This window comes from Mesoplodon bidens, assembly GCF_964165515.1.
Source record: "Mesoplodon bidens genome assembly, chromosome: 15".
In the NCBI taxonomy this organism is placed as follows: domain Eukaryota; kingdom Metazoa; phylum Chordata; class Mammalia; order Artiodactyla; family Ziphiidae; genus Mesoplodon; species Mesoplodon bidens.
Genome location: NC_138171.1, coordinates 63,392,782 through 63,405,059, shown reverse-complemented (window position 1 = coordinate 63,405,059; position 12,278 = coordinate 63,392,782). Strand labels below are relative to the sequence as shown.

At 57.8% G+C, this 12,278-nt stretch overlaps 1 protein-coding gene across 4 annotated transcripts in view; it reads right to left on the bottom strand.

Annotated features, from left to right (window-relative positions):
* Positions 1-620: 620 nt before the first annotated feature.
* TFAP4 (transcription factor AP-4) overlaps positions 621-12,278 on the bottom strand; it is a 34,148-nt gene continuing 22,490 nt past the window's right edge. For 3 of the 4 annotated variants that reach the window (XM_081255947.1, XM_081255945.1, XM_081255946.1), the window contains exons 2-7: positions 4,800-4,965; positions 4,591-4,689; positions 4,018-4,188; positions 3,274-3,414; positions 2,484-2,639; positions 621-1,671 (exon numbers count right to left, since the gene is read on the bottom strand). In XM_081255947.1, the coding sequence (XP_081112073.1) occupies positions 1,477-1,671; positions 2,484-2,639; positions 3,274-3,414; positions 4,018-4,188; positions 4,591-4,689; positions 4,800-4,874 (837 nt within the window). In that variant the 5' untranslated portion in view covers positions 4,875-4,965 and the 3' untranslated portion in view covers positions 621-1,476. Of the gene's footprint in view, positions 1,672-2,483; positions 2,640-3,273; positions 3,415-4,017; positions 4,189-4,590; positions 4,690-4,799; positions 4,966-5,479; positions 5,726-12,278 lie in introns of those variants that run through there. The other variant, XM_081255944.1, reaches the window with a different exon arrangement.

The window sequence follows — 12,278 nt, the reverse complement described above, 5'->3', positions numbered from 1 at the left end:
TATAGCAATCTCTGGTCATGGAGGATTAAGGAATTTAAAGGACCACCCCCTTACCAGTTAAGATGTAATGTCCTTGTGCCATTATGATTCTCAACTTTCAGAAGAGAAAACTGAGTCTCAAAGATCAAGTGGTTTGCCCAAGGTGGATCTGATCACCAGCAGACCAACCCCAGGACCTGAGCTCTTAAACACCACACCATAAGGGAGTGCTCACTTCTCTTCTGTAGATGAGGATACTGAAGTTCCAAGAGGTTACACAAGCCGAGGAAGTTGCAAAGCCTAGGGATCAATCAGGACCACTGAGCATCTTGTGTCCTTTCTCTAGGAGACAGGAACCTATGGCTTCGTTGTTCCTTCTCTCCTTGCCTCCCACCAAGGAGGAGTTGGGAGCCACTCACCTCGGCCCCAACACCATCTCCCATCTTTGCAGAATCCCCAGAGTAAACCCAGGGAGTCTAAGGATGCCAATTTCTCATCATAACACCACACATAAGTTGGGGGAGTCATCACGCTCACCCACATCCAATCCCCTCCAGTGGGCCCAGAGAACACCCCCTACACTACCCCAGGAAGCCTTTGCCAGCTCCTCATGACAGCACACATCCAGGAGACACAGAAGCTAAAAAACAAAGTACAAACTTTATTTTGTTTCTTTATAAAGGCACAGTGGCCTCTTGGTTTTTCCCCCCCACTTTCTTAACAAAATATAATAGCTTCTCCTTGAACACAAAGACCTCAAAATTGTAAAAAAAAAAAACAAAAAAAACAAACAAACCAAAAAAAAAAAAAACTAAACTAAAACCAAAAAAGAACCAACAACAAACAAAACAAAAAGAGAAAGACGAAGACTTTTTTGGGGTGGAAGATGGGAAACCTGGAGGGAGAGGTGGGGGCCGGACAGTGGTGGAGAGTGGCGATTCCTAGTGCTGAGACAGGGAGGGGAGGGAAGAAGGGCAGCAGCAAACCCCAACCGAGAAGCAATGGAGACTCCCGGACCCCGAGAGCCCCGACCCAGCCAGACCCCCAACCCATGTAAGTGCTTAAAGGAGAAAGAACACCAAAAAGAGGAGGAAAGGGGTAATTAAAAACTGACGGTCATAGGGCTGGCTCTGGGGAGGGCAGAAATACCTTGGGGTTTTGTTTGATTTTCCCTGTTCTTAAAAACATGTTTCAATGAAAAAATGCTTTTTGGCGGAGAGAGGCCAGGCACCTCCGTGTCCGCTTCCCCAGCCTCCGGGGCCGAGGCCCAGCCCCAGGTGTCCCGGTGCTGCCACGCGCTCCTGCCGCTCCAGCCCCGGACCTCGGGTTGGGTGGCTTCACTCAAAGGTCGATTTACAGTATTGAAAAATAGGTCATAAAAGAGACCCAAATGATGCCGTAATTTTGTAAAAATTCCTCACTCGTTCACCCTCATCTCTCCCAGTTGCTGCCCCGCCCCCTCCAGCCCCCAGAAGGGAGAGGAGGGCTGGGGGGTGGTCAGGGAAGCCCCCCGTTCCCCACTGGCTCCTCCCGGCTCTGGTCCATGGCGTCGCTGTCCGAGGCCTCCGAATCGGAGGCGGTGTCGGAGGCGTGGGCCTCGGGGCAGCTGCGGACCGGCTTCACGATGACGGCTCGACGCTGCTCCTCCTCCTGCTCCTGCCTTTCCTGGGTGCCCTCGATGTGCTGGATCGCCTGGGGGAGAGGCTGCCATGAGGATGGTGGGGCCACGTGGACAGCCACCATCTCCCCCACCACCACCCCCCCCAGAAAGGTCCAAAAGTAAGCCTGGCAAAGCAGGGGCAGCCTGCCAGAGTCAGGAGGAACAAACTTCAGAAGCCCTCTGCTGAGCTGAAAAAGACTTGGAGGGGAGACAGTGCCCAGCTGCGTGAAGTCACAAGCTTCTTACGCTCATTTATATATTTCAAAGCCTGCCTGTTGGCTTATGGAAGGTCTCTGTTATAAATTTTATTATTCGATTTGTCGGGTTTATGTGCAACTCAAGTTCTGGGGGTTGATGGCCTTTTTTCTGTTTGGGCGTTTTGGGTTAATTGTTTCTTTCTTTGCAATGTTGTTGGGCCTCCCGAGAGGTCTCTGCCCCAGGCTGGGCACAATAGTGACTTCAGGTTTGACCTTCAGAGCTGACAGTGAAGCCAGGCTTCACTGTCACCCAACCGGTCACTGCCACCTCCACCCCCATCCCAGGTCCTGGACCAATCCAAGAGCTGGATGCAGGAACTCTGAAAGCAGGGGCTCCGGGAACAAAGGACCCCCCTCAGCAAATGCCACGTGGAGAGAAGGAATGGGGTCTTCCGGGCCATCCAGTCCCCCCCCCGCCCCTCACCCCAGATGCAGAGATGGAGACCCATCTGGCTTCCAGACTTCCTCCCCACAAAGCTCAAGCTCTGTCTCAATCCCCTCCAGTCGCCCACTTTCTTGTCTCCCCACAAAGGGACCATTCTCAGAGGACGACCCCCCATGCGTTGCGCCCTCCCCAAGCCAGGTACCTGCACAATGGTGTCCAGATTTTGCCGGGATGTTGAAACAGAGTTGATGACCGAGGAGGGGCCCATGGTGACGACATTGATGTGGTGGGAGGGAGGGGGCGCTGGCGCCGGCACGATCACCGTGGGGTGGTGGGTAGGGGCTGGAGTGGGCAGGAGCTGCAAGACAGAGGCCCTCAGTCTTTCTACGAAGGTTCTGGGAGCTGCCCCTTCCCTTCTGTCCGCCACAGAGGGTGTGGGACGGCCCTCCAAAACCATCTCCCTCTGCCCGCTGCCTGGAGAACCTCCACCGATCACCACAGCCCATCGGCCTCCTTCACTTGCTGGGGGCTGTCCTGTTTGTGACCCCTCCCACCCCTCTTATTTTAAGAATGAAGAAAAGGTGGCCTGGAGAGGGGCTTTAGGCTGTCTAAGACTGCATGGCCCTTCCCTCTCCAGAGCCAAGCCAGCACTTCACATCTAACAAATACAGTGGTGGTTGGGAGTTCAGACTGAATTTAGATGGCCAGGGTTCAAATCCTTGCGCCAAACTGCTGAGGATATTGGGTGTGTTACTGAACTTTTCTGTGCCTCCAGTTCCTTATCAGTAAACAGGAGTAATAACAGCTCAGGCCTCAAAGGGCTACAAGAAGGATTCAATGGAATAATGTATGCAAGACACCTGGAAGCCAGGAACATCTGCATTACCGATTTAGGCCCGGGGTCCACCCTGCTAGACACCCAGAGGCACCAACATTGAGTCTGAGAGCCCCGGCCCAGGCCCAAACTGCCCCTCCAGGCATCTCCCGCTCACCTGTGTCCGCAGGTGCTGCTGTTCCCGCTCCAGCTTCTCCTGGTGCAGCAGCCGCACCTGTTCCTGCTGCTGTTGCAGCTGCACCTGCTGTGCGATCACCTTGAGCTTTTCCGGGTACATGTGGGCCTCCAGCGAGCGCACCTGGGGGTGGAACGGCAGGCTCAGGGGTAGGACCCGGGCCACACCCTGGCGCCTCCCCCAGCTCAGGGCCCACAGACTGCTGAGGTCGGCCTCCCTGCCACCCTCGGGGTGGAGACCAAAGTCCTGACCGTAGCCAGCCAGGCCCGCCCTGACTCTGCTCCCCTCCCATGCAGCCCCCCTCATGCCATGCTCCCTCCCTTCCTGCCTCCAGCCCCAGGCCTTTGCCCATACTGTTCTCTCTGCCTGGAGCACCCTTCTCCCCCCTCTGCCTGGTCAGTGGTGAGACTTGCCCTCCCACCCTTGGCTCAGGTCACTTCCACAGAGAAGCTATGGGGCGTCCCATCTGGAACCAGCCCAGGTCCCGCTCCTGATGCCCACCCATCCGGTGTGGCCTTTATCACAGCTGCATGATTACGATGTGAGAGCCTTTGACTCATCTCTCCCCAGGCAGACGGTGACCCCCAAGGACTGGGACCTGTGTGGTTTGCTCCCCACTGGACACCCCTTTCCTAGGCCTGGCACAAAGCAGGAGCTCCCGTAAATAACAGGAGGAAAGGAAGAGAGCTGGACAGCATCCCCCACCTGCCCGCCCACCTGCCTCACCTGCTCCTCCAGCATCATGCGCACCGAGCGCTCCTTGTCCAGCTGCTGCCGCAGCTCAATCATCTCCCGCCGCAGGTCCTCCGCCTTCTCGTCCTCCCAGATGTCTGGCGAGCCGATGCCCTCGTCCTTGTCCTCTGCCCGCCGCCGCTTGGGGGATGAGCCACTCAGCTCCTGAGGACCCCAAGGGGTCGGTGAGTGTGCTGTGACACTGCATACACCACCACCACCGCCACCAGGAGTGGGGGTGGGGAGCTCCATCGCAGCCCCCCAAAGCTGTCAAACCCAGGTGCACCGGCACTGGGGAGCCCCAGTGTGCAAATCCACCAGACAGCCAAGGCTGGGAAAGGAGGCAGAATGGACTTGCTTCCCAAAAGTCACCCAGTTCCTTCCAGAGCCCACTCCACTGCACTTGACCCTGGATAAATCAGGGCCTGGGCAGGAAGGCAAGTGCCAGAAGTAGGCAGGTCAGTGGGGAAGAAGGGACCCACAGCCACGTCACAGTCCCAAGCCAGTGGTTGGGCCCGGACACGCCCATGTCAGTGAGAGGGAGCCAGGAGGAGGGCAGGGCGCTACCTGGATAAAGCGCTTGAGCTGTGTGTTCTGCTGCAGGAGCCTGGTCTTCTCCTGCTCCAGGGAGAAGATGTATTCGGCCGTTTGCTGGAGAATGGCTGCCTGAGAGCAGGAGGGACAGACAAATCAGGGACCCTGGCTGACAGTGTTTTCCAAATCTCCCTGCTCCAGCCCGCCACCTCCTCCAGGAAGTCCTCCTGGCGCTTGCCCACCTTGCTGAGCTTCTCTCCATCTGTGTGGGGGATGAGGGTCTTGAGGGACTGGAAGCCCGCGTTGATGCTCTGCATGCGCCTCCGCTCGTTGCTGTTAGCAATCTCCCGCCGAATCCGCCGCTCCTGGTCCCGCTGAGTCTCAGGGGTCAATGGAATGTTGGCAAGGCTGTGGGGAGGACAGGGACAGGCTCAGGCTGGGCGCCCTCCATGCCCTGCCCCCAGTGGCCCCTGTCTTTACAATTCATCTCCAGAGGGGCCTAAGTGTAACAGGCATCCCTCCCACTACAGAAGATACCAGCTCTGTCTGATGCTTACACCCCCAGTAGATCAGGGGGCTGATGGAGTAGCGTGCTCTGGGATGCCTGGGTGTCAAAATAAGCATGCAGACCCCAGGTCCCGATCCCAGTGTCTGGCCAGCAGGTTTGAGTGGGGCCCAGAAACCCACATGGCTAAGAATCCCTGTGATTCTGATGCAGGTGGCCTCAGGTTATAATCAGAGACACCTGCTCTTGGGACACCTCTGAGCTCCTTGCTATGCACCTGGACCCCCTCCAAGGTCGCAGGCTTGAGGACTGAGGGAGATGTCCCTCCTCCCTTCCCATCCCCACAGCCACAAGCTACTACATAAGCCCCCAGCCCGGCCCCAGACCCTGAGCTAAGACAAGACAGGTACCACTCACTCCAGGAAGAGGACCCGGCCAACCTCCCCTGGGGACAGTTCTCCCTGAAGCCCACCCATCCCAAAAGGCAAGCCCACCCTGTGCCAGAGAATCGAGGCTCCCAGCACGCAGTAGGCGATGTTATTGCATATTATGTGATTGCATCTTGCAGGAGCGGCAGCCAGTGGGGTGAGAGAGAAGGCGGCAAGCGGTAGGGGGCAAGGCTGCCGGCCGAGAGGCATTGGCAAGAGGCAGAGACTGCAGCGGGGCCTGTGGGCCCAACGCCACTGCTCCCGAGAGGTGGGCCTGTGTGTGGCCTGGAGGAGGCATGCTCCCCTTCCAGGCCCTCTCCTGAAACTCCCCCGCCCCTGGACTGATGGCTTCCAGATGCTGGGCTCCCAGAAGAGGCCACCGGACCCACCCAAAGCCACAGCCCTGGCTTCTTCCTGAGGGGCCCTCCTGGGGTGACCTGGTCCAGGCCTGGGCCAAGAGAGCTCACACCTCTGGGTCTAGGAGAATGGGGAAAGGATTCTGGGCAGCCTTGTTCCATTGGTGGGGGAGCCTGGGCTCAAAGAGGTAGGTGCCCAGGCTCCCATGCCCATCCCTAGGCAAAAAGGAGTTTGCTTGGAAACCTAGGAGAGGAGCACATCTGCAACAGCTAGATACAACCGAGGCCTTGCTGGCCCCCCGGCCTGCCCCACCTGTCCCCCCGCAGCTCCCTGAGGGACCCTAAACTCGCTCTTGCCCTCTCCTGGGTCTCTGCCTCCTCTCCCCACAGAGAGGGTCGTCAGCTGGGGGTGGGCTGGGAGCAGGCTCCACATCAGCCGCTGCTGGGGGTCTGAAGCCCTGTCCTCCACCAGCACCCCCAGCGTCTCCCTGGGACCCTCCCCAAGATACAGTTCCCTCACAGCACTGGAAAGGGGGCCCACGACCCCCATTTACAAATGAGACTTAGGGCTCAGAGTGGGAGGGACACAATTTTAGGGTCAGACAGCCGGGCATCTGCCTCCCCCACTTCTGGGCCAGGGGCACCTCCCTTCTATCAGTTTCCCTGCCCCTACAGTGGGGGTGATGGTGAAAAGGGGAGGATGCAGGTCAGAGACCTGATACGCAGTGGCTTGCCTACCCCTTTGCAGGCAGGGTGGGGTGGGGGTGGGGGGCTTGGGGGGTGGATCAGAACTGAGTCCAGGCTCCTGGGTCTGGCAGTGCCCTCCAGACCCTCTGCGGCAGGTGGATTAAAGACATGGGGAGTGGGGACTTCCCTCGTGGTCCAGTGGTTGAGACTCTGCACTTCCACTGCATGGGGCACGGGTTTGATCCCTGGTCGGGGAACTAGGATCCCACATGCCACACAGGGCAGCCAAAAAAAAAAAAAAAAAACGTAAAGACACGGGGAGAAATATCCCTAGGAAGCCAAGCCACTGAGTGACTGAGATCTGTCTGGGAGCTTCCCAATCCCTGCCCCGGAGAGATACAGGGAGAGACCGCCCCCCGCCCCGACTCACCCCACCCCTGGGTACTCCCTGGTGATGCCCACAGGTCAGAGCTGACCAGAGTGGTAAGGGGTCAAAAAGGAGACCCATGTCCAGCCCTGGGTCGCCCTGAGTGCTGGCCCTTTCAGAAGGCCCACCTGGAGACCCTAGCAACAGAGTTACTATTTTAACCTGGCAGTCTCGTGGTTAGGACTTGGCACTTTCACTTCGTGGGCTGGGGTTCAATCCCTGGTTGGGGAACTAAGATCCTACAAGCTGAGGGACATGGCCAAAAAAATAAAATAAAATAAAATATAAAAAAGTCTTGAGTTCTTAATGTAATGTGCTAAGGACTCACTTTGCTGGAATTTTCTCATTGAACCATCTCAATCTTCCTCTGAGTTAAGCGGCCTTATGGCATGAGGACACTGACGCTTGGGAAGGGAACAGCTACAGTAAGCGCTGGGGCTGGGACTTGAACCCTGATCCCAGAGCCTTGCTCTTACCCACAGGGCAGAGTGGGCTCTGCACCATCCCTCAGAGCTGGACACCCCGACAGACAGGTGACAGTCTCCCCTGTAGAAAGGATTGAGCATGGGTGTGCACTGCCATCAGGTTAACTCTTACTATCACTCGCAGAACTTTTTATATATTTTTCCCTGTCTGACTACCATGGACACCCAGTTGGGTGGCTGCGTTGCAATGAGGAATCTAGGGTTCTGGGAGGGGAAGTGACATGTCCAAGGTCAGGCAGCCACACCAGGGCACCACAGGCACCTGCAGGAGACAAAATGAATGCTCTCCTCCCCCACCCAGGGGTGGGACCCTCTACTGAGGGCTCACACATAGCCCTGCTTACCAGAGCCCTGTGTGGGGCCTCAAGAGGCAGCGCCCTGGCCCTCCTGACAAATGGTGGGACGGGACAAGGCCCAGAAGTGAAGTGACTTGGCCAAGATCACACCATGACAGCGGGCATAGCAGGGTACAGCTGCAACGCACCTCCTGCACTTCCCAGCCCCCAAGTCCCACCAAACTCCCCAGGCTGAAGCCAGAACTCAACACCCACTGCCCCCCACCACTGCCGCAGCCCCACCAGCCAGCTCATCTGCCCATGAAACCTCAGCCCAGGGAAGCCAACGTTCAGCCCCTCCCTTCTCCCCAGGATGCCCACGAGCTGGGGAGACACCAAAGGAGACCACAGGACCCCAGGCCTGAAGGCCCCAGCCCAGAAGTTCCCAGAAGGAAGGGGCCTGGCGTCCAGGCAGGGAGAAAGGGCCTGCTCATCCTGGCTCTTCCGAATGTTCTATCCTGTCCCTTTTACCACCAAGTCCATCAGCCCAGCCTCCTGGTTCAGGAACCAGCTGCTGGTTAACCTAGTACAGACTTAAGTCCCAGAAAACAGACTTCACCCCAAAGCCACAGTTCCTCATAGGGACTTAGGCCGCCACCAAGACCAACTCACCTAAATAGCCCTGGAAGTTTCTTTAATAGAATGCAGACTAACCAGGGGTTCTGATGAGTGGAATCATGGCTATCCAGGGGTTCCTATACAGGATGGCTAATTAGCATTTCCAGCTGCTACTCTACTAGATAAAGTGGATATTTCTGCAAACGCCTGAAAGTTTCTTACATTTCTTTCTGAGTTTTGCAGAAGTAAACATGATTTACAGTAATTGTAAGGTCCTCCATCTCCTTCACATCAACTTCAGACCCACTCAGGTGAGCAGTGAGGCCTGGTCCACAGATGTTCTCTCTTACTTGTCTCCCTCCCTGAGAGCCTCAGCCAGCCAGTCTCCTGGGGCTGGGCAGCCAATGGCCAAGGAACTGTTTGCATACCAGCCTCCAGTGCCACGACCGGAGCTGCCACCCCCCTCTACCAGCGTGCCCCCAAGACAGCCGCCCCCCCCCCGGAATAATGCCCACATCCCAACCAGAGGCTCAAGGGCAGGAAGCCAGCTCTTCAATTCTAGATCCGGAACTGTACCTGTTCCTCCTGCCTAGCCCAAGGGCAAACTGGTATCCCCTAATCCCCACACACCCCTGCCCGGCTCCAGTCTCAAATTAGCCACTGAGAACTCTCATTTCACACTGCCCAAAGTCACTCACACACCCACCACTCAATGTCTACACGGTCAGAGGTGGGAAAGCCCACGCAGGGTTTCTCCCATACCCCAAAAGGAGGACAGGAGGAAAACGACCCTCTCATCAAGGATGCCCAAGGCCCCTATCCTTCTCTCTGCAGCAGGTACTGAAGCAGCCTGGGGCCCTCGCCCATCCCCGCTGCTTCTATCCATACGCCCTGCCCTTAGTCCCAGAACAAACCACGTCCAGGTTGTTCCCATCAGAAACACCCCCTCCCCACAGCTTCTCCAGCCCCTCAGAGGGAGCCCTGCACTGGGTTCAAGTGGAAATTCCAGCCCTGCCACTTACTAGCTATGGAACCCCAAGCTTAGCCACTTAGTCTCTCAAAGCCTCAGTTTCCCCATCTATAAAACAGGGGAATACTGCCTCACTTCATAGGGTCGTGGTGAAGTTTAAAAAAGATGGGAGGGGGCTTCCCTGGTGGCGCAGTGGTTGAGAGTCCGCCTGCCGATGCAGGGGACACGGGTTCGTGCCCCGGTCCAGGAGGATCCCACGTGCTGCGGAGCGGCTGGGCCCGTGAGCCATGGCCGCTGAGCCTGCACGTCCAGAGCCTGTGCTCCGCAATGGGAAAGGCCACAACAGTGAGAGGCCCACGTACCGCAAAAACAAACAAACAAACAAACAAACAAACAAAAAGATGGAGGAAAAAAAATAAGGGAGACAGATTGAGGATAACAGGATGCCTTGTTCTTTCAGAGTTTGTACCCAGGATCCCAGGAGAACCCATGGCTCTACGGAAACTGACTTGTCCTGTAGCACCATGAGACTTCCAGCTCTTAGAACAGGAGCAAGTTCTCGTTCATTGTGGTGTCCTCAATCCCAGCACAAAGTAGGTGCCTCGTAAATACCAGATCAGGGACCCAACACACTCCAAAGTCCCTAATTGTTCTCTAACTCCTTCTGAGGGGAGCTGGTCCCTTTCCCCGCTATGGCAGGCAGTAGGTAAACTCTTTAAGACCACCATGCTCCTGCTTCTAAGAATCTGAGCGCCACTTAATAGCTACCAGGCACTTTCCACACACATGGCCAACCTTCACAGGTGCTCCATTTTACGGAGGCTGAGAGCAGTTAGGCAACATGTCCAAAACCACACAGCTTATGTGCTGCCGCTGTCGGGTATGGCCCCCCCGCTGTACAGTACCGTCCCCTCTGGGAGACTGAGGAGAGAAGCAGGGAGCCCTGCTAGTCACTGAGGGATGAAGCAAAGTCCACCAGCCTGAGAAGCGAGTATATCCGGCCAGAAGGCCCCGCCCAACCCACACTCAATCCTACCTCACCAGGCAGCTCCTCCTGAAAATGAAAAAACCCAGAGGCCCCAAATCCACACCCAGTGCATGGGCTGACAACTGTCTCACAGCTGGACAAGCTGAGTAGTCCCCGTGCCCAACCCTGGGGCACTTGGTCCCTAAGGGACTTCTGGACTCCTCTGAAGGGGGGCTTGGAAGAGGAACAGGTCAAGCTGGAGTCCTAGGGGGCCCAGAGAGGACGCGGCCAAGGCCCAGGCCTGGCAACCAGAGGGTCCTATGGTACCAAGCCTGCCTGGGATCAGGCCCAGAATGTCCACTCCAGCATCTGGGGCAGCTCAACCCACATCCTCACTGCCCAGGCCCCTCTGAGCAATCAGCAGCTCAGGGTAAGAGCAGGGCTCTGAGATCAGAGTTCAAGTCCCAGCCCCACCACTTGCCCTACCTGTTCCTTCCCAAACCTATCCTCCGCCCACACAGAAATCATAAAGCCACTTTACTCAGAGGAAGATTGTGACAATTCAGTGAGAAAAATCTCGCAAAACGAATCCTTACAATGCATTATGTGCTCCAGAATTTTTTTTTTTCTTTCCACTTATTACAGCTAAGCCCTCCAGGTGGTCCTTAGGGAAGGGCCAACACTCAGGGTGGTGCTGCTGACTGCCCACCACCTTGAACTTAAGAGTAGTTAAGGTGGGAGCCCTGGTGTGTGCGGGGGGTGGGGGGGTGTAGGGGGTGTATACGTGTGCAGCAACCTTCCCCCAACCTGGTTTCTGCAGCCCCTGGTGTCGACCAGCCTGGGCCACACCGCCTGCGGCTCCTCCTCCCTCAATCCCCGCCTTGCCTGCCCAGGACGGCAGAGCACGTGGCCCCAGCCCTGGGGAGCCATTTCGCTCCTAAAGTAGCAAGGCAGGAAAGGGGCCACAGGTCCCATACTTGGACCCGTAGAGAACAACCCACGCAGTATCGCCGTCCCGCAGGTCGTGTTCAACATGCAGATGCCCAGGCCCTTCTCCTAGCGATCGGAATTGCGGGCGTGTGCATTTTAACAACTGTCCAGGGCGATTCCGCTAACCCATAACTCTTCGGTAAAGGGTAGATCTGGAGCAACCCGGGCCAAACTAAGAAAGTGCCTCCTGGGGAAGGCTAGGGATCTCGGACCACCCATCCACCCACCCACCCAGCCTGCTGGGCAACCGGACGCTTTCGGTTTACGGCTGGGGGGAGGGGCACGAGACCGGAAAGTTTGCAGCGGAGACCCACGTGCGGCGGGCAGCGGCCTGGTGAGGCTAGGGGCGACCTCTGATGCCCCCTCCCGCAAAAGCCCCGAACCCGGCCTGCCTCGACCATCCCGCCCGCGGGGTCAGAGCTTTGTGCGGGTAAAGCGTGGCCCAGGCGCGCCTACAACTCCCACAATGCCGCACCGACGCGGCGCGGAGAACTACTGCTCCCGCGAGGCGGCGCGCTGAGGTCCGCCTACTCCAAGAGGGCTGCAGAGTCACGTCCAGGCCTCGCTAGTAAACAGCGCCCGGGCGCGGGCGGTGAGCTAGCGAGTGGCCGCCAACATGCCCGGGTCCACGGCGCTCCCGGCGGGCCGCGCCGGCCCCTCGGGTCCCGCCCACTCCCGCACCCCGACTCCAGCACGCCCCCCCGACCCCGCTGCAGCCGCTCCCTTCAAACACTCACACCACCCGGCTCCCCGCCCGCCCCCCCGCGCTCGGAGCCGCGGCTTAGCTGCATTGTAGCCGTCCGCGCCGCGGCCCCACGCGCGCCCCGGGTCCCCCAGACCCCCTTGCAGGGGGCGCCCAGAGAAAGCGATGAACGAGGGAGAGGAAGGAAGCCGCCGCGGGAGGGGGGAGGAGGAAGCGAGGGGGGGGAAAGCCACCAGCACCAAGCATGGCCGGGACTGCTGCAGAACCACGTGGGTCTGTTTGCAATTTACAAACGTCGCGACTCGCCCGC